The 21,617-nt window shown below is 51.4% G+C and overlaps 1 protein-coding gene across 1 annotated transcript in view; it reads left to right on the forward strand.

Annotated features, from left to right (window-relative positions):
- Positions 1–21,617, forward strand: part of SLIT1 (slit guidance ligand 1) — a 161,640-nt gene that overhangs the window by 21,082 nt on the left and 118,941 nt on the right. The window contains exons 2-4 of the mRNA XM_057308774.1: positions 278–349; positions 2,411–2,482; positions 7,658–7,729. Of these exons, the coding sequence (XP_057164757.1) occupies positions 278–349; positions 2,411–2,482; positions 7,658–7,729 (216 nt within the window). The remainder of the gene's footprint in view (positions 1–277; positions 350–2,410; positions 2,483–7,657; positions 7,730–21,617) is intronic.

Genomic DNA, 21,617 nt, shown 5'->3' on the forward strand with positions numbered 1-21,617 from the left:
CAGCCTGAGCTCTTTCTGGGCAAAAACCAGGACTTTGGCTCCCACAGCTCTCCCAGCAGCGAGCCTGTGCCCCGTGCATTTCCCTGGCTGCAAGGATGGGCCCCGGCTTGTTGGGCCTTGACATAGACGTGGGGGTCCCAGGGCTTGGCTGGGACACACCCAGCCCCATTGGTGAGAGGACAGGCTGGAGTTCAGTGGACCGGGAGTGTGGAGCTGAGCCCTGACGTGGGGGCCCGCCCTGGGCCTCTCACCATTTTGTTCTTCTTTCCTCCACCAGGGAACTCAACGGGAACAACATCACTCGGATCCACAAAAACGACTTCGTGGGGCTCAAGCAGCTGCGGGTGCTGTGAGTACGGGCCCCTGCTTATCACCGCCCTCCTGCCCCCCCCAGGCAATGGCCCCGTGGGTCCCCTGGCTGTGGGTCGTAGCGTTGTAGGCCAGCACGGCCTCTCCCTGGGGAGTCAGGCTTCAGCTGAGCAGCCGCTGCCGTGCACAGGCCTGAGGAGGTGGGCGTAGCGCGGAAACCAGCGCTCGCCGCCTGGCAGGACCTGGGCTGGGCGATGGGGCGTCTTATCCTGGGATGAGGGCAGACCGGGTGACCGTGAGGAAGCTTTAGGTCTCTGGCTTGGTCTGCTGGGGCTGCCCTCACAAAAGACCACAGACTGGCTGGCTTAAAGACAGAAATGTATTGTCTCACAGTTCTTGAGGCTAGAAGACTGCGATCAAGGTGTCATCCAGGTTGTTCATAGTGAGGCCTCTCTTCTTGGCCACGTTCTTGCTGTGACCTCACATGGCCTTTCCTCTGTGTGTGCACAGAGTGAGGTCTCTGGTGTCTCTTCTTCTTCTTATAAGGATACCAGTCCTATCAGACTAGGACCCTACCATTTTGACGTCATTAGGCCTTGATTACCTCCCTATAAGCTCCATCTCCAAATCATGCTGGGGGTTAGGGCTTCTGTGTATGAATTATGGGAAATGCATTCCAGTCCATGACAGTCTGCATAGTTCTTTTGACTCTGTGCCTCAGAAAGACTCCCCAGTGAGGCTACAGCCCCCCTGACTTGAGAGGGTAGGTGAGTGGGGGCAGTTGAGGACAGAAGTGGCTCTCCTCGGGTGCCTGACAGTGGCAGATATCAGAGTGACAGGCCTGGCTCTATTGGGGTTGGCCACTAGCCAGCAAAGGAGCCATCAGTAGCATTTCCCTTGTCGAGCTGGGTAGGGGTGAGGAGTGAGGAGGGGAAGGGGTGGATCCCTTCATCTCTTCCTCCTCTGCGGCTCTCAGACACATGCATGCATTCTGATGCATTCAACATTAGACAATCATAGGGTCCTCACCCCCTACTCCCAGGGTAGTGCAAGGGTCCTCGGGCCTGAGTTCTTTCAGAACTACTTTGGCGCTCTGAGGGTCTTTGGTGGGGCTGGGGACCTTGTGGTCTCCATCTTCTCTGGGGTCATAGCTGTCAGTCACTGGGCAGGGGTCTCTGCTGCTCCAGAACCCACTGACCTTTGAGTCCTTCCCAGGCTCCAGGAATCTCTTCTGAGTCTGGGAAAACCCTCCTTCCCTCCTGGCATCCCTCACCCACTCTGTCCTCCAGCATGAGCTCCTCAACAGCTCAGGCTTTTGGAAACAAGGTGGAGGAAGAGAAGTGTGTGGTAGCAGCTTCTGCCCCTTGCCCTCCCCCAAACCTCCTCTGAGGTCCACATAGGACCCCAAGCCACCTGCTTAGGACTGGACTGGGGAAAATGCAGGGAGAAAAGTATACGTGACGATCTCAAAAGATACCATGCAACCAGCAAATGCCCGCCAGCCGGATGTTCTGGGCCGTGGGGAGCGTTGGCGGTGAGGAGGTGCGGTCTCATGGAGCCAGGTGGTGGAGCTGGCAGCAAATGGGGCCAGGGGGTGTAGGGGTGCAGGGAGAGGGGGTGTTGTCTGCCAACTGCAGAGTATGTTTGCTGCGTGTGTGGGCTTTGCCCAGTTGGCACAGGCTCCCCTCCCCCTGCTACTGGCCCATCCCCCGGCTCTGCCCCTTGGACATGCGCCCTCTGGGCCGAAGGAGGGCATGGGCGCCGGAAGCCCGGAGTTACCCCTGCTGCCTGGGTCCCGGCTTCCTGGAACAAGGATGCCTTTGGAGCCACGGCCTGGTGCCCTGGTGCCCTGTGGCCCCGGTGGCTGCAGAGGGGTCCACGCAGGCTCAGGGGTTGGAAATGTATCTTGCTGTCAGGCCTGGGGGTGCTGAGGATACCTGTTGGGAATTTGCAAGGTTGGGGGGCAGCTTTGTCAGCTCAGGCCAGGCCCTGGGTCTGTGTGTATCTTGGGTCCTGCTCCTGGTTCATTTCCTGGTGCCAGCTGTTGCTAGGAGTCCTTGTCCAACATCTTTTAGCTGTCCTTGTCTCTTTGCTTCCCCAGGCAGCTGATGGAGAACCAGATTGGAGTGGTGGAGCGGGGGGCTTTTGACGACATGAAGGAGCTGGAGCGGCTGTGAGTATCTGTGGGCGTAGGCTCAGGGCGGTGGGGTAGCGCTGAGGGGACATGACAGCTGAGTCTGGCAGCAAGGGCAGGGTGCAGGGAGAGGACAGCATGCCCCACCTGCCTCCCTCTGGCTGGTAGGAGCCAGGGGCAGCCACAGCCAGGGAAGCGGTCATGGCATCATCACAGGGTGTGACAGTGAGGACAAAGCTGGAGGGTGTCTGCACCCCACACTCTAAATGCAACTCTCGGCGCCTGGGTGGCTCAGTCGTTAAGCGTCTGCCTTTGGCTCAGGGCGTGATCCCGGTGTTCTGGGATCGAGCCCCACATCAGGCTCCTCCGCTAGGAGCCTGCTTCTTCTTCTCCCACTCCCCCTGCTTGTGTTCCCTCTCTCGCTGGCTGTCTCTCTCTGTCAAATAAATAAATAAAATCTTAAAAAAAAAATGTTAGAATACCTCTAAATGCAACTCTCTTTGTTGTTTTTCCTTGATAACAAATTATGGCAAAAACCCCACGCAGTACAGAGGAAGTGAAATTGCTTCCTCTAACCTCCTAGCCCAGGCATGACTACTGTCCATCCTCCCGTTCGTGTGGCTGTGTGGAAGAATTGGTGTGCCAAGGGGACTGTCGGGGAGACCCAGTGGCCACCTGAGACGCTGGGTCTTGGGTGTTCAGGGCCACAGCACAGAAGCTGGAAGGTGGAGATATTTCTGACTTACATGATTTCTCCAAACCAGAGCTTGGTTTTCAAATGGGTCATGATCAAGTTTTGCATTTCAGGTTGGCAATGATGAAAAAAAAAAAAAAAAAAAGGAATGTGGTGTGAGTGGAGGGGGGATGGACACACGTTCATGGGGGTGGGTGGACGCACACTCACGGGGGTCACTGGTCTCACTGTTTTGCTTTGGTTTGGCTCTCAAGAGGTGCCAAGAGTCCTAGAGTTCCTGCCCTCTAAACCAGAAAGTCCCTTTTATTTTAAGGCAGTAATCAGAGACGTGGCTAAAAATGTGTATACAGGATATTCTTTGCACATCATTTAAATAGCACAACGACAACAAAAATGGACAAAGCCATTTTGGTGGAGACGTAGGGTATCAAGTCACATTTTTGAAGAACAGTTAAGGCCATTGGAATGTGCTTACAATAACGCATTAAATGAAAAAGGCAGGGAGTGATGTTATGTAAATCACATCAACTTATATGTATATAGAGCACAGGAGGGGAAAAGTAATTGGGAAGATTAACTCTCATTGCACTGAGTGGTGGGATATCAGATAACTTTAATTTTACTCTTTGTGCTTATCTTTTTTATGGATTTTCTTACAATGAGTTTATAATTATAATTATAGCTACAGTTGATTGCCTTACTCTATGCCAGGCACCAGGATAAGCTCTTTGCCCTACAATATCTCATTTAATCCTTAAAACAACGCTGTGGTCAGTGGTATTTTACAGATGAGAAACAGAGGTTCACTGAAGTTCAGGCACTTGGTGATTAAGTGTAATTAAGTGCAGAAGAGGGGATTAGAACCTGGATCATTTTGCCTCTGAAGCCTGAGCTCTTAATGACTATGACCTAATACCTCACTTTTCTCTTTTACTTCAAAGAAAGTAAGGTATTAAAGAAAGGGAGAAGAATATGGTTGTCTTCTTGCCTTCCTGCAGCCTGGAAGAAAATCAAGGTGGTCTTTTCTTTTGCGTTCTTCATCCCGGCCTAGGAGTGAGCGATAAGGAGCCTGCAGCGAGAATGGATGATGAATGCCGTGTTTGTTTTTTTCAAAGGCTCAGAACGAAGTACACATTCATGACCCGATGCGGACCTGGACCGAACCCCTGCAGCTCCGCTCTGGTGCTGCCAAGCTCTGCAGGAGGAAGGATGGTGGGCGGGGGGCCGACACATGGTGGGGGTGGGAGGCAGGGCCCTCCTTTTTGAGTCACGACTTGTCACCGCAGACTTTGTCCCTTCTGTCCTGTTCCCGTTCCTTTCTTCAGGGCTGGGTCCCCCGCAAGTTCACAGCAGGCGGTTTTTCTTGGGAGGGTGTGACTGCCGTGTCCCCGGGGATGTCTGGTGCTCACTGCGGACAGCTGGCACCCTCTCTTCTGACTTGGTGGAGACCTGTGGTGATCCATCAATCATACAAGTTGAATAAAGCGGGCAGTCATAAACACCGCACATACTCTAAACATTCAATTTTTTAAAAAAGATTTTATTTATTTATTTGATAGACAGCCAGCGAGAGAGGGAACATAAGCAGGGGAGTGGGAGAGGAAGAAGCAGGCTCCCAGGGGAGGAGCCTGATGTGGGGCTCGATCCCAGAACTCTGGGATCACGCCCTGAGCCGAAGGCAGGCGCTTAATGACTGAGCCACCCAGGCGCCCCTAAACATTCCATTTTAAGCGCAAACATGGAAGTGAGCATTTATTGACCTTCTTCCCCCACCTTCCACCCCCTCCCCAAGGCTTTTCTTCTTAGTATGACACTGGAGTTCTGTATTGTTTTCCTCACCTACACTACACACAAATTACTTGCTTAAGATTTTTGGTTTTGGTTTCTTTAAGATGGAGTGAGATGTTTAAAAGACCCTTAGAAGCAATCTGGGTGAAGAATTCCGAGTTTTGTTTCCTTCCTTCCTTCCTTCCTTCCTTCCTTCCTTCCTTCCTTTATATGAGAGAGAGAGAGAACAGAAGTAGGGGAGAGGGAAAAGCAGACTCCCCACTGAGCAGAGAGCCTGTAGCAAGGCTGGATCCCAGGACCCTGAGATCATGACCTGAGCTGAAGGCAGATGCTTAACCGACTGAGCCACCCAGGTGCCCCCCCCCCCCGAGTTTCTTTTGTCACCCTCCTGCCCCTGGCCCAATCTTTTACTTAATTCAACAGCCCTTTAATGAACAGCTTTTGGTTTATTGACTTTCTCCAAAGCATCCAATTTAGTTTTCACAGAGATGACTCTTTTCACAGGAGTATTTTGTTCGCTTCTGTCACAGTTAATTACATTCTATAATTATAAGCACCTCTGGCATAGGTAGGTTTGGGAGCAGACATAGCTGGTTCTTGTAAGCAGTTCCTGCAAGCTTGAGTATAGAAGTGGAAGTGTGCAGTCCTGCTGGCCATAAGGGTCGGCGTGCCGTGGGCACGGAGGGAGAGTGGCACGCTCAGCCACCCTGTGCTGGCCGAGGGGGGGCCAGTGTGCAATGCGGGGGAAAGGAGCTGTTCAGAACCCGGCTCTAGTACCTGGCCGTGACGAGGGTGGGTCCCTCACCTCTGGGCATCCCAGCTCCCTCAGCTATCACAGAGAGCTCAGCCAGGTCAATAAACGTCCTGAGCGCCTATTAAGAGCCAAGGCATGCGGCGAGATGGTAGAGGTAAAACTTGCCCTCGGGTTGTTGCGAGAAGAAGGCACGAGGGTACGTGCGTGAATGTGAGCCCTTGTTGTCACACTCAAGAGAAAGAAACCCACCTGCGCCTTCCGCTTTCCCCTCGTCCCGGTGCCTGGCACGTGCCGAGGGCTAAGAAGGACTGGTCACCACTACAGCTGCCCCTGTTCTTAGTACCTGCAGCTCCTTCACCGTGCTAGGGCCCTCCTTTGCTGTTCTTTGATTTTCTGCTTTATACTGGCTATTGAATTTTTCCCCCCTCTGCAGTGTTTTCAGAAATTGAAGCTGGAAAAATGAGAAAGTCTTGGGGGAAAACAAAACAGAATGAAAACCAATGATTACCAGGCAGTGTAAATACAGGATTAATTTACTGGACAAGGTTAAGGAACTTGGGGTGATCTGATGTCCACTTCTGTTGCTTTAAGGATTATAGTGGTGGTCCCTTTTTTTTTCCAGGGCAGTGATGTGTTTCCCCAGGAGCCTGCCCTTTTGAGTTAACCTCTTCCAGCTGGTCTCCTTGTCTGCACCGTGCAGGAAAATGGTGCCTTTCTCTCATATCAGATGAAGGGTGACCTCCTAGGAGGTAACCACAGACGGGTTACCGTTGGCCACAGACAATTACGTTTCTTGCTCCCCCCTAGCACAAGAAGGCTTGTGTAGAATTGGTTTATGCTCGTCCCGCGCCGTTAAAGGAGATGGTCGTGCGAGACCCGAACTGTGCTGTGGTCTGGTGGGTGGGGCTGGATTTTACGCCAGAGCTTCTCCAGCCTCTGTGTGCGCCCGGATCACTTGGGAATTCTGATGAAATGCAGAGTCTGACTCCCCAGGCCTGGGGGAGAGGCTGGGATATTGCAGCTCTTACCAACTCCCAGGCGAAGCCCCTGCGGTGGCCCGTGGACCACAGTGTGCGAATACCAAGCTTCCACACGTGTAGGTGTCGCTCCCCCGATGGGCAGGAGTCGTCCTCCAGCGTCAGAGGACAGGCTGCTGACCTCCGTGGGGTGTTGCTGCTTTCCTAGGGCCAGTCTGGGTTCTTTCCGCGTTGCATCCTCCGTCCAGGCCAAGTTCCAGAGCCAGACTTCCCACTCCTGCCTGTGTGTATAAACTGAGTTGTTCTTCCCACCAGGAGAGCAATGAGAAATGACGGGCATCCTAGTCCCTAAAAATAAAGGGCTTGTTCTCTGTTGTTTTGCACGGACAGAAAGCCACAGATTGTCGAGTGAGGAAAATGCAGGTGGCCGAATACTTTTTTCTTCTATTATTTGAGGTTTGTAAAGAATGAAGCATGCATTTTCCTAAATAATAAAAAAAAGTCGATAGCGCGATTTTCAGGTTGAGAAAAAGACCTAAAGCAAACAATAAAAGTTAGGTTGCCACCGAGGCAAACATGGGTGAAAGCCATGAACAATCAGAACCGTGGGGCTAGTTCTACCCCTGCTTCCATTTCAAGTGGAGTCAGGTGTTCAGCGCACAAGCCAAGATAGTATTTCAGTGCCTCATGGATTCGAGCAGGTGTTGCGCATGTAACATGATGATGTTGAGGAGCGCGGGCGGAAATCGTGGGAAGCGTCCACTGCCCGCCACCCATCAGGTCCTTGGCGGGGAGCTCCTTCCGGTGCTCGTCCTCCCCCAGTGTCGGATGGCGGACTCGCACTTCATGGAAACCGAGGCCCAGGGAAGCTCATTTCCCTGGAGGCAACACAGTGACCCTGTTAGGATGTGAACCTGTGCCCTCTCACTCGGAACCCAGAGCTTTCTGGATTTCCCGGACGTCGAGGCACCTTCCAACTCTTCCTTTCTTCTCTCTTTTAGACGACTGAACCGGAACCAGCTGCACCTGTTACCGGAACTGCTGTTCCAGAATAACCAGGCTCTGTCGAGGCTGTGAGTGACACTGCGGCTGTGGCGTGGGTGGGGGGGCGCATCTGGTCAGAGGGGCCCGGGCTCTCCCTCAACCTCGTTCCATGGGTCGTTTCTCAGCGGTCGCACCTGCCGGGATCCACAGCTCATTCAGTTCTGCGTGCTGACTCTGACTGGGCAGGTGGCAGAATGTTCTGGGGGGGGGGCGTTCTTGTCAGCCATAATGCCAGGCTTTCCAACCCTGCACATCTGTCCCAGCCTTTGGTAACCTGCCCTGGGTCGAATATTGATTCACTCCGTGAAGCCCTTCTTGGATCTCTTTCTAGTGTCAGATCGGAGTCATGAGTTCTGGAAGCTTATCAACTGTGGCATAAAGTCATACTTTTATTTGCTGTAAATGTACTTCTTTCAAGCTTCAAGGGTAGTGGCTAATTCTGCTGCTCTATGATTTGCTGAATGTGGCTGTAATTGTTCAACATTTATTTCACTTTGTGGGGTCTCGGGTTGGACAGAACCTTAGGGATTATCTAAGGAATCTCCTCTGCAGTTCCTTAGCCTGTGGTCCTTCAGTCTTTGCTTGGCTGCCTCTAATGATGAGGAGTTCACTCTCTCCCCAGACAGTCAGTTGCATTATTGGACAGATCTGCATATTAGAAACATTTTCTTAAGTTTGAGCCCTAAATCTGTTTCCCAACAATTTATGTTTTTCTTACCTTTGCTTTCTGTAAGCATATAGAACAACTGTGTACTCTTGTTACATTAAAAAAAAAAAAAAAGATTTATTTATTCCAGAGGGAAGGAGGGAGTGCATGATCTGGGGGGAGGGGCAGAGGGAGAGGGAGAGAGAATCCCAAGCAGACTCCACCCTGAGCGCAGAGCCCAGTCCCATAACCCTGAGATCACGACCAGAGCCGAGACCAACAGTCAGACACTTAACCAACTGTGCCACCCAGGCGCCCCTCTCGTTAGATTTTTGAAGGGCTGTCAGGATTTTGAATTTTGATTTGGGAGGTTTTTGAGTTCTTTTAGTTATTTCCATTTACAACCTGAAAACCCCTTGTTGGGACCTTCTGCGTGGCCAGCAGAGCACTGTGTGTGCGGAAGCAAGGCTGCTAGTCTTCTCTGGAGAGGCTTGTAGGACAGCACCAGGTGGAGGAAGAGGCAGCAGGTGACTTCGACAGGACTGAGGTGTGGGGGCTGGGTGGGAGATGGCAGCCCAGGACTGCCTGAGTGCTGACGGTGTGACTGCGGGCTCCTGGAGTTTGGATTCAACACAGCCAATTCTTTGCACACATGTCACGACTTCCAGAGCTCTTGATGAACCTAGGGGTCTCCATGGGGCAGCCCCTGTGTCCTTGAAACTGCCTTCAAGTTTTTGTCTTGAAGCTGTCCACATGGTCTCTCAGGTCACTTCCTGTTTCTTCTTCCTTCTGGTCTGGAGGCTCGCCACAGTGACCTTCAGTGATGAGCCCTTCCGCTGGTCTCTGCCACCCTCAGTCCTGAGCTAGGCCTTCTTCAGTCCTCTGTCACTCGGTAGGTTGGGCCTTTCATTCGGTGCCAGGCACATGCGGGGAGCATTTTACTTGCCTTGAGTGCTAAGGCACGAGGCCCTTCCCAGCAGAGGTATCTGCCCTAACATCTCTCTAACCAGGGCTTTAACCTGAAGTCTGTGCTAGGACTGGTCACGTGCAGGCGCTGGCCTTGCCCTGCCCAGGCTCCAGCAGCTCCTGTTTTCTCTGCCCGGTCCTTTCTGGAAGCTGGCTCTCAAGGGCATTATCACAGCTCTGTCTCTGCAAAAATTCATCCTGAACATCCTTTCTCTTGCTGACCTCCTGTACTTTTCTTTTTCCTTTCTGCAAGCCCTCTTCACCTTTCCAACGTCTGCTGTCACTGTCCCAGCATTATCTGCCTGCTCGGTTTCCCTTCCCCTGGCCGCCCTGATCACTGTCTTCCTCCACCCGGGCTTCAGAGCCTGTGTGTGCAGGACGTGGTTGCCACTGAGCTTTGGGCACCTGCTTTGACCCTCTCTCTTTTATTTTACTAAAAATTTTTAAAAATTTATTTTGAGATTTCAGCTTTATTGAGGGAGGATGGATAAATAAAACTGAAAGTTACTTAACACGTACGCTGCGATGACTTGCTATACACAGGAAAGGGTCCCCCATCTAGTTAATTAACACATCCATCACTCCACACGGTCATCCTTTTATTTATTTGTTTGGCTTTTGTGTATGTGTGAGAATATTTAAGTTCTACTCTCAGCAACTTTCAATTATGCAAGATGGTCTTATAACTGCGGCTGTCATGTAATACATTAGATCCTCAGACTTTATTCATCTCACCCCTGCAAGTTTGTACCCTGTTGTCTGCCTCTTCCTACTGTTCCCCCCAGCTCTCAGCAGTCACTTTGCTATTCTGTGTTTCTATGAGTTTGACTGTTTTTAGATTTCTTTTTTTTCCCCAGATTCCACATATAAGTGATACCATGCAGTACTTGTCTTCTCTGTCTGGCTTATCTCACTTAGCATAATCCCTCAAGGTCCATCCATGTGGTCACAAACGGCAGGATTTCGTTCTTTTTCATGGTTGGATGGTATTCCATTATATATCTATACCTCTCACATCCTTATCCATTTGTTCATCGATGGACACAGCTTCTTTCCATCCCTCATTTACTTTAAAATATCCAAGACCCCCTCATGTGAATCTAAATTCACAAACTTTCGCCTTTTCCTTGAGGTTACTTCCAGCCCTATTCATCTCTTGAGGGGCTGCCATCTTTTGCCGGAGCCTTCCACCAGCTCTTGAGGCTGGCGTGAAGAGGACAGCTCTGCAGGGGTCTCTGTCTGTCTCCAGCTCTTGGGTCTACCTTTTACCAGTGTCATTGGTGCCCTGCATGTCCGTGGGGTCCCCTCCTGAGAGCAGTGACACTGTGTGGTCCATACGGCTGCTTTCTTGACTTGTGTCTGGAGAATTGGATCCCTAGTGGAACGGCTGGGTAGCCTGGAGCAGTAGAAAATCAAGGCTCAGGTGGTCCTGGGTTTTTCAAGGTGTAACTCCAGGTGGTCTGACTTCTCAGGGCCTGCTTTTCTTACCTGTACACGGTTGGGCTATTGTGAGGCTGAGTTGAGATTGTGCATATAAAGCATCAGGACTGCGGTGGGCCTGTAGCAGGTGTTCGCTCTGTTCCTGACAGTGTTGGTGAGCAAATGGCCCTGCAGGGAAGTTGGCACTCGGGTGCACCTGTCTCATCTGACACCTGTGACCCTGTGAGGCAGACAGTTCCTCATGGTTTTACTGCCGAGGAAAGTCAAGATGAAAGTCAAGGTTGGAGAGGTGAAGTGACCTTCTCAGGGTCAGTAGTCAAGTTCCTTTGGGACTCCCCACCCAGTGCTCTTCATGGCTTCATATTTTACTGAAGAAAAGTGCTTCTATGCTTTAACAAATATTAAATAACTGGATTTTATATCTAAAGGCTGGCATAAGGAACTCCATTCAAGGAGTGGAAAAGCCATTGAAGAAGATAAGAGTCTGCCTGACTCCTGCTCTTGGCACCCTATGGGGCTGGGAACTGGAGGAGGCAGTGGCCTCCAGAAACATTGGATGTTCTCACCCTTGTGGCCGGCTGGCTGTCTTGTGGAGGGGGCCAATCAGCACCGAACAGAGGGACTTCCAAGAGAAGGGCCGCCTGATTGAAGGCTTGGTGATTCTTTGGGGAGTATTTCCAGGCTCTAGAACCAGAACCCTTCCCCAGTACCTACTGCTTTTTCTTTTTAGCCAGTGTGTTCCTAATTCTCCACAGGAGATGTTCCAGGAGCATAGCCAGACCTGATGAAGGGAAACTATTTTCCTAGCTCCCCTGTTAATATTTCTGAAGCTCATCTGTAAGCACAGGTGTGCCAGGCAGCAGGACTTTGGGGAGGACTCCTGTGCAGTGTCCCCACTCAGGTCAGTCTGGGACTTGAGTTCATGACTGGGCCCAACCTGGTTCAGTGCCACCTGGCGCCCCTCCAGTTCAGGCCATCTCAAAAGTGCACATCCTGGGGGAAGTGGTTAAACAAACCCTTTTATTGATCTGGTTGTTTGTCTCTGGGCTCTGGCTCACTGAGTTGCTTTTGTTGTGCTAAGGAAGGGTGCAGGGGCAAGTGCTTAAAGATTTATTTGCCAATATTCTTTGTCCCATTTCCACCTTCAGTCTATTGACCTGAGCACCTGGCATTGCAAACATCTCTGATAATTCTCCTGGTTCGCTTGGTCTGGGCGAGGAGCACTTGGGCACTCTGGGTTCCGGAAACAGAAACCTGCGCAGGCTGGTGATGGGAAGGGTGGTGGGGTATTGCGAGGCACAACCAGCAGACTTACAGGCTCCCCAGGACAGGAAGTGAGGTATTGCTGGGACCAGAACTGAGAGGTGAACAGTGATTCTAGTTCTTTCTGAATATCTCATTATTGTCCTGCTTCTCCCTGCTGACCAGTATCTTGGGCTTATGCGCAGCATCTCAGTTCCGCCGTGACTTTGGTTAGCCACAGTGCCGACTCCCCTCCTACTTCCTGTGACCTTGGAGTTAATCCCCACGTCTCAGGTCCCAGCTGCAGATTTCTGGGGAAAAAATCTGATTGGCTCACCTTTGGTCATGAGATCATTCCCGAACCAATGAGCTGTGTTGAGGGTTTGTGGGATCACCTGGAGCTGTCTTACTAGGGAGCCCATTCCTCCTCCAGGAACTGGAGGGGACCACATTCCCTTAGGAGGCAGGGTAGGAGGGGAGGCAGGGCCTGGTGGTCCTGGTCTCTCACCTGTTGACCTCCCCTCTGCTTTGAGGGCTCCGTTGCTAATCCTTCCCACCTGGAGCAAATCATGGACTTTCGGCAGAGGCTGTTATGCTAAATCAGCGTGAAACAGGTTTGAGAGAGACCAAATGTGTAGGTAAGGTGCGGTCACAGAGTGTGTTGGATGGCGCAATCCATATTTAGGTTGACTTTGTGTGTGTGGCTGCCAGGTGTTAAAATCCCGTTACTGGCTGTTCTTCAGTAATATTTCCCCCGTGTTGTGTTGGTTTGTCCATTTCGTTCCATATGTGGGAGCTGAGGCCCAGAGACGTGACTTGCCTTGGACCACAGAGCAATTTGGTGATCAGGTTAGAATTAGATACCAGGCCTTCAAAGGTCCTGAAATCTCACATTTGGGGATCTAGCCTAAGGAAACAATAAAACATGAGCACAACCATGTTCATTACAGCATTATTTAGAATTTTGAAATGTAGAATATTCCTTTTTTTTTTTTTTTAAGATTTTATTTATTTATTTGACAGAGAGAGAGACAGTACAAGCAGGGATGTGGGGGAGAGGGAGAACTAGGTACCCTGCTGAGCAGAGAGCCCAATGTGGGGCTCGATCCCAGGACCCTGAGATCATGACCTGAGCCGAAGGCAGATGTGTAACCAACTGAGCCCCCCAGGTGCCCCGAAATGTAGAGTATTCCTATTCTGAAATATAGAATATTCCCACATTGAAATATAGAATACTGAATATAGAAATATATGTTCAACGTTGGGGGAACAGTTAAGTAAATTATGGTATATCTGCTTGAGGAAATATTTATATCCTCATTAAATGTGGTCTCTGTGGAAGATGTAAAGTAATGCAGCTAAATGTTTGTGTTACCAAAAGCCAGGATGCAAAATTATACTGACAATATAATCACTAAATAAATCACTCTAAAGAATGCACAGAAAGAGACTGTAAAATGTTTCTGGGTGACTTTTTTCTTTTCTGTGTTTCCCAGATGTTCTGTAAGAAGTGTGTGTGGTTTTTATGGTAGGAGACCTCCCACCTTTTACGAGCGCTGGAAAGCCTCTGTGGTCGGAGTTAAAGTGAGTGCTAGCCGAGTGACCTCGGAGGGCTTCCTCTAACCCTGGGAGTCCTGTTTTGCTCTTCTATCAGACAGAGAGAATTCCAGCTACCCCACAGGCCTTTGCGGGGGTTGGGGAAAGGTGTGACCTACTCTCATGGCAGGTGTAAACTCTGTGGCCTGTAGTAGAAGCTCAGGGAACAGGAGGTGAATCCACAGGTGACCTGCTTTGGCGGCGGCACTAGAGCCTCCAAGCTGACCTGCACTTGAGCATTTGTCCACTGCCGCTGGTCCACCGGCGTCTGTCTTCGTGTAGAACCACCCCCTCGCGTGGCAGGGACCTCCCCCAACAGGTTTAAACTTCCCCTTCACGAGAGGCTGCACGTCATGAGGCACGCCTGCAGAGGCACCCCTAGGGGCTGTGGAGGGGGGCTGGCGTGCTCGCCAGCAGCAGGGCCCAGCAGGCAGCCGCGGGGTCCTGGGACCAGCATTGCACAGTTGCCCCAGAAATGTTTCTTAGGGCCCTGGAGTTACTCGTGTGTTCTTTGCTTCCTTGGGGATGCCCCCCTTGCGGGTGGGCCCCGAGTTCCGGCTCAGCACCCTCACTCCCCCACCTCTTCAGAAGAGAGCATCCAGCCACCCCTTGTTTATAGGTAGAGGGAGTCGGAGCCCCCGCAGAAGTGTGCCTATCCTGTGACGTCCTCTCACCGCCCGGGTCTCCCAGGACCGTCACCAAAGGTCTCAGGAACCACAGCTGTTACAGTAATGGTTAGAACAAATGGAAGATCATTCTGTGCCAGGCTCATGGGGGACAACCAACAAATATTATCTGATTTCATCCTCAGAACATCTCTGAGGTCGGCATTTCCCCCATTTTACAGATGAAGATGTGCAAGCTCAGAGGGTTTGTGACATGCCCAAGGCACTGAGCCAAATTCGAACCGTGGTCTCTCTGATGCTCAGTCTCATCCTTCCACATCGTTCACCCCCCCATCCAGCCTCTCCTCACCACCCATCCACCTCCTTGTCCATCTACCTACTCGTCTGCCGACCTAACCTCCCAACACCACCGACCTGTCACACATCCACCCCCCACTCATCTGCGCTCCTACTTACCTATCTTCTCATTCACCAGTCAGCCCACCCATCTGCCCATCTGTCTCTGCACCCTGTACCAGCCCTCCACCCTCCCACCTCCTCCCGCTCATCCTCCCATCAAACACACTCCTACCCACCTAATCCATCCGCCTACCCATCCACTCTTCCACTCGCTTACCCACAACCACCACCCCCCCCCCAGCCAGCTCCCCACCCCTTCAAGTTCTACCTGCCTGTGTACCAATCCACCTGTAACCCTACGCATCCACCTGCCCACCCTTTCATCTACCGGTTACCCAGGGCCTCCTGTGGGCCAGGCGCTGTTCTCGGTGCTGAGAACACGTGGAGTGCGCTGTGTAAGACAGACGGGTAGGCACTGTCTGCCCAGGAGGGGAGGGCTTAGCATCAGTGCTTTCTGAGAGCAATCCGCTCGTCTCCGACCGACAGCAGCATGGAGTGGGTGGGGGCAGATTCTTCACTGACTGGACCCCTGTCTCCTACCAGGGTGGCTATACCCTGGTGGCAGGTTATCTGGATTTGGGGTTGGCCTCATCCCCTGACATCGATCACAAGAGAATGTGGAGATGTTTCGTGGATGCACACAGGGGTCAGACGTGTTTGAACCTCATGACTTCTCCTACATCAGCAAAACCCCGTCTCCACACATGCTTGGGTGCGGAGCACAGCGAGTGTCAGCCTCCGTGCCTCTGTCCTCCCGGATCTGGGGAGGGGTCTGTGCTGCGACCTTGTGCCCCCTCCTCTCACTGGTTGAATTCTCTTCCTCGTCCCGAAACCACTTCTGGAAGCCCAGTTCCTCTGGGCGGCTTTTTAGCGTTGAAACCAATATGCGTCCAGACAAGATCAACCTTTTGTGTCTCTGCTGGACCTGGAAGGGGTGGGGGTGGGTGATTAAGGCAGCCCAGGGCACCTCTTTCCCCTTATTTATATCCCTGCTGTAAGGACCAGGATAGCTCATTAACAGGGCCCTGGTGGCTGGAGAGGCGTGGATGTGATATTCTGCAGGAGCCCTGTTGAAGAATGCCTGACCCCGCTGACCCGTCTGGAGCTGGGTTTAATTAAACTGTCAGCACTGGTCAGAAGAACAAAGCCTCCCTTCCAGTCCTGGTCCCCAGCCCCCATCAGAGGCGGGAGGGCATTCTCTGCTGAAATGAAGAGCTGTTAAAAATGGATCTGTCTTGCCTCCAAGGGAAATTACCCGAAGCAGGAAGGTGACCTCGCTATTGTGACACGTCCACTCCAGGCGGCAGATCTGCGGAAAACTGAACCGAGGACCCTGGTGCGGGAGGAGCGGGCTCCTTCCTGCTGGAACCGCTGCCTTAACATGCTGTCCCTCACTCCCCAGGCTTCACTTTTCCCAGGAAGGACCTTCGTGAGCTTTATCTCCTGAGATATGAAGTCTGTGAGATGATCCTGGCATTAACGATGGAAGGAAGGAAACTTCCTTGGTTAGACAGTTTGGGAAGTACTAGGTCAAATAGAGTTCTTTGTAGAGTAACAATTCAGGCCCTCTAATTTGCTACGTGTCTTAGAAAGCACATGTCCTGGGGGGACATGGGGGGTGCTGCATTGCCCAAACTAGATCTTATGGGTCTCGTGTCAGGAGCCTGAGGAGCTCTGACAATAAGGGTCAGGGCTGACTCAAACCCAGGTCCTTCTGACCCCAGACCCATGCATCTCCCTCTCTCCGTTAGTACTCTAATTAGTGTGAATGAGAGTTGTCTAGGGTTATCCTCCGAGGTTATCATCAGAGATCCTGAGTTAGTAGGTGTGGAAGGGCCCAAGAATCTGCCTTGTTATCAAGCCCCCTTCATCTGGCTCACGCTTAGAGAAGCCTTGCTCTCAGCACACTTTGAAGCATCTGAGGCAGGCACTCCTCTACGGTCAGAGGCCCCCTTTGCCTCTGCCTGGCCCGGGTTCTGATGGGGGCGGCGGGGGGGCACACTAACAAAGACCCTCCCAAGGGCAGACGCTTTACCTCCCGCAGCCACACGGAGAACAATTTGGGGATTATGAGTTAGCAATTATGGAGCACTCTGAATTCTCAAAGTGCTTTCCAATCATTAAATCTGTGCCCACTGTCAAGACTCAAGTGAAAAAGGCGAGCGTCCCACTGGGCTGGCCGGGAGCCTCTGCAGAAGACGGTAGCCGGCCCGAGATTGACATCCTGAGTGCCAGAGAGGGCTGATGCGCCCAGCATGGTTTAATGTCCTAAACACAGCGCCGGCCCCTGGCTCTGACCCCCCTGCTTCAGAGCCACACAGGCCTTCACAAATGCAGACAGCCAGGGCCTGGAAGAGGGCTGGAGGGAAGAGCAGCCGATGGGTCACCCCCCAGGAGAATGCCCAGCAAAGGCAGAGTGCTCTGCTGGGGACGTTTTACAGGGGCCCAAGGGAATGAAAAGTCCTCTCCCACAGCATTACAAAAATGAGCATGGAATGAACGGAATTTATAAGCATCGAGAAGATTCTGAACAGAGAAGAGTGCACACAGGAGGGGGCTGTTGTGAATAACTTTTTGGGGAGTGAGGATTTTTTCTCAAGCCCTTTCAGAAATTATATAAATAATTTTGCCATGCCAATAAAGAAAGATAAAGGCATTTTTTTTAAATAAGGCATTTAAACATACTTGAGCTACCATTCAAATATTTTAAAAAAATAAAGGTTAATGCCAAAGCAATATGTAATTGTTATAATAATAGTAATTATCATTTGCTAGCTCTTATGCACCAAACACTTTATGTGGATTTTCTCATTTTAACTGTCATAGTCCTATGCAGTTATTATCCCGTTTTACAGTGCAGAGAATTGAGGCAGGGAGGGGTGAAGTAATTGGTCGCGTAGCTATTTGCTGGCAGAGCCAGGCTTTGAACGCAGGGCATGCTCTAATCCTCCACGCTCTCCTGCCTTTCGGGATAGGAAATAGAGAAACAGGAAGAGGAAAGAGAGTGCTCAGGAGTCTTCTGGGGAGATAAGAAGTTCTGAGTCAGGGGTGCCTGGGTGGCTCAGTTGGTTAAGCATCTGACTTTGGCTCAGGTCATGATCTCAGGGTCCTGGGATGGAGCCCCAAGTGGGGCTCACTGCTCAGTGGGAGTCTAATTCTTCCTCTGCCTCTCTCCCTGCTCATGCTCTCTCGTCCTCAAATAAATAAATAAATAAATAAAATCTTAAAAAAAAAAGTTTTGACTCAGGTGTTGAAGGGTGTGGGAAACATGGGTGGATGGAGAGGATGCAGTTGCCCTATGAGCAGGGGCCCCTCAATTCTAGAGTGTTGTACGGATCTCGGCCCAGAAGGAGGTGTAGACAGTCTCTGTTTTTCTAGAGTGAAGAGTATGGAAAGGGTGATAGGCAGAGGGGGCCACAGAGGGTTCTTATGAGCAGAGTGACTGAGCAGAGAGTAAATATCATCTTTCCTCGGGTCTCTGTACCCGAGATGTGAGGGACAGATGGGCCTCCATCTCTCCCTTGGCTTGCCTGAAATGCCACCTCCTGGTCACAGTTCCCCCTCCCCGAGAAGAACTGACTATTGCCTCTTCAGGGCTTTCTATTTTATTTCTTTACAACTTTTTTTTGTGTGGTAAAATAAACATGAGCTAATACCATTTTAACCGTGGGTAAGTGTGCCGTTCTGCGGCATTACGATACTCCCGTGGTGGGCAGCTGTCAGTGTTGTCTGTGCCCCAAACTTCCTCAGCATCCCCAGCCCACTGAACAGTAACCCCCCCTTCCTGCCTCTCCGCCAGCCCTGGTAGCCTCTCTTTTTCTTTCCGTCTCTATGAATGAGCCTATCCTGACTACGTCCTGAGTGTGGAAGGGTATGATATTTGCCCTCTGGGACTGGCTTATGCACTCAGCACAGTGTTCTCAAGGTCCATCCCTGTTGCAGCGTGTGTCAAAGTCCCATTCTTTTTTACGACCGAGCAATATCCCCACGTGGGGCTGTTCCGTATTTTGTTTCCATCAGGTACAATTGCTCGCACCTCTGTCCGAGCCCCCCCACCGAGGTTCCTCATGACCCCTTTGCCCTGCTTGCTCTACCAGACGAGGCAGGGATGAAGGCCTGCCCATCCTTATTTCCCCAGCACTCGTGGGTTTAGCAGGGCCAGCAAGCCGTGTCTTTCTGGCAGCAGACATGGGCCCAAAGGCTATGGGAGGAGAGTGAACAGCTTCTGCTCTGTAGGGGGCCCCGGACTTCCTCCCTGTCTTCTCTGCTTTATCGGCTCAAGGCTTTGTGCTTGTCTATTATACCCCAGCTTCATAGATTTGATGGACTCAGTACTTGCCAGCTGACCCCTGTTCTATTTGACCTGTGGTTGACCTTGACCTGTGATCCAGAAATATGAAGCCAGTTGTTCAGGGGCTTAGTGATGGTTTGCAGAAGTAAAATCCACTGAGGGTGGGCTGGAGGGAGTCTCTGGAGAAAAGACAGGGGTACCCGTCTGCTAGAAATGGGGTATGGAGGCTAGTACAGGGAGCCCCTGCTCCTGGAAGGCCATGAGAACTTGAGGAAGGAGGGAGTCAAGGAGGAGGTGGAGATGGACGTGAGTCGGCAAGAAGCTGTCCCCAGGTGAAGCATGGCAGGGTTTGACTGACTCCACTTTTTATTAGCATGGGCAAGGACCTTGCATGACCTCGTGACCCTCCCCTGCACCGGACTCTGTGGCTTTGGTGGTTCTGTTTACTACTTGGGATTCTAGCTAGGTGTCCGCAGGGCTTGAGAAGCTCGAAGTAATCCTGGGGTTCCTCAAACTCTTTGCAGTGTGTGCGATCAGTCCAAAGGAGCTAACTCAAATATATTTTCTTTGATTTTTGACTGGAATCACATATCAGTTTGGTGCAACACTGGCCTCTTTTGCTAAAGAGAAGCCCCAACTGGCAGTTGGTTAATTCGCTCTTGAGTAATAATAAAAATATGGAAAGATATATTATTGATTATGATATTTTAATGGCCCAGACTTTTCAAATGTTTGGGGGGTGTGGTGGGGAGGTATCAAAAGGCATCCTTTTGGTGAAATGACTGGGAACCATTGGCTTATACGTTTGGACCTCTTCCTGCCCCCCCTGCGCCATGCTGGAGGGCAAGGAGCCCCTGGTCATTCTATTCCACGGTCAGTGTGGCTTTGGCCCCAGTGTTGATGTGGAGCTTCTTGGCAGAGGCTCAGTCTTTGTCCCAGGACGGCTCTGGGTCTCCTGCTCTAGGGGGGAGCCTCGGAGTGGGGTGGGTAAAGGAGAGGTAGGGAGCTGATAAACCCATCCCAACTCTTTCCCAAATCTCCAGCTCTTTCCCTATAATTCTGTGGGGTCCAGACCTTTGCTGAAGAGATGCAGGCCTCTACCTGGCCAGTTGTGGGCACTGAGAAGTGACCCAGCATGAGCAGACCCAGGTGTAGACCGTGGGTGAGGGAGTGGACTTCTGGCCAGGGAGGGAGGGATCTGGCTTCTCAGGTCAGAACTGGTCCTGACCGGAGGCGGTAAAGGTGCTCACTAACCTGAAAGGAAACGCTTGTCTTTTATGAAAAATGGGCATCATAAAATGAACACTGTATATTCTTAGACCACTTAACACTTTGCAAAAAAACTTCTTAGCAAAACTCTTGGAGTTGGTATATGGTATATTTTTTCACCTGTTAATGAGGCAGCTGGAGATTGGCCAAAGTTTGCTGGCTCCCCTGAGCTGATAAAGGGCATGGACCCCATCTCCCCATACTGCCTCTTCGGTTTAATGAACCTGGAACCACTTTCGCCTTTAAGGACTTTGACTTGCTGGACTGTCTTCCCCTGGCGGGAACCTGCGTGAGGACGCGGGCACAGCCCCAGGCAGCTCTGACCCCGGTCTGGATTTGTTTCCTGTGCTGCTGGGACAAACTGTCGCAAACTCAGTGGCTTGAAACAACACGGATGTGTTATAACACAGCTCTGGAGGTCAGAAATCTGGAATGGGTCTCTACTTGAGGCTGAAGTCAGGATGTGGGCAGAGTGGTGTTTCTTCCAGAGGCCCAGGGGTGAATCTGTTCCTTTTCTTTTCCAGGTTCTAGAGGTCAGGCACATTCCTTGGCCCGCGGCTGCATCATTCTCTCCAACGACTTCAGCTGCCACATCTCCCTCTCTCTCTTGCCTCCTTCTTTCCCTTGTAAGGCCCCTTATGATTACATTGGGTCCACCTGGAAAAGCCAGGCTAACCTCTCCGTCTCAAGATTTGTAACAAAGCCACATCTGTAAAACCCCTTTTGCCACATAAGGTGACATTCACAGGTCCCAGGGGATAAGGACGAGGATATCTTCGGGGGACATTATTCTGTATACTGCATTGTGGCTTCCCTTTGGAGGAAGTAAATCTCAGTGACTAGAAACATGGCATAGCTCCTCCCTGCCTAGGGTTATGGAATTATGGGCACACACGATCGTAGTTCCAGAAGCCCACCAAAGAAGTATGCCTCTGGGCAGCCTTCCTGGCTCTTCCAGGTTGTGGTTAGGCTCATTGGCATTGAGTCCTCTCTTTCCCTCCAATGATCATTGGTACTGATTAGCTGTGGGACTCTGGGTGAGTTACTTAACCTCTCTGCATCTATTTCATCATCTGTAAAATGGGGAGGGGGATGTTGTGAGAATTAGAGGTGATTTGTACAGACCACCCAGTTCAAGTGCTGTGAATGCCATCATCACCCAAACCGTCATCCTGAAAGCAATGGAGGGGGTGGGTGGGCATGCCCCCTCCAGCCATATTACTTGGATATAGAGGACAATCTGCCATTCTAGAAGTCTTCATGGCTTGCCCCAGGCTGGAGGGCTTCTCCAGCTCCCCTTTCCTCTTGTCCTCAGCGGGAGGTTCCAGGCTAGGCCTGACTCGAGGTTGCCTTCTTGCTTGTCTCCTTGGCTCAGGGCAGGGCGTGCTGTCCGTTCCAGCACCTGTCTTCTCGGTGTGGACAGAGGTTCCCTCCCTTTGCAT

The sequence above is a fragment of the Ursus arctos genome, unplaced genomic scaffold, assembly GCF_023065955.2.
Source record: "Ursus arctos isolate Adak ecotype North America unplaced genomic scaffold, UrsArc2.0 scaffold_7, whole genome shotgun sequence".
Classification (NCBI taxonomy): domain Eukaryota; kingdom Metazoa; phylum Chordata; class Mammalia; order Carnivora; family Ursidae; genus Ursus; species Ursus arctos.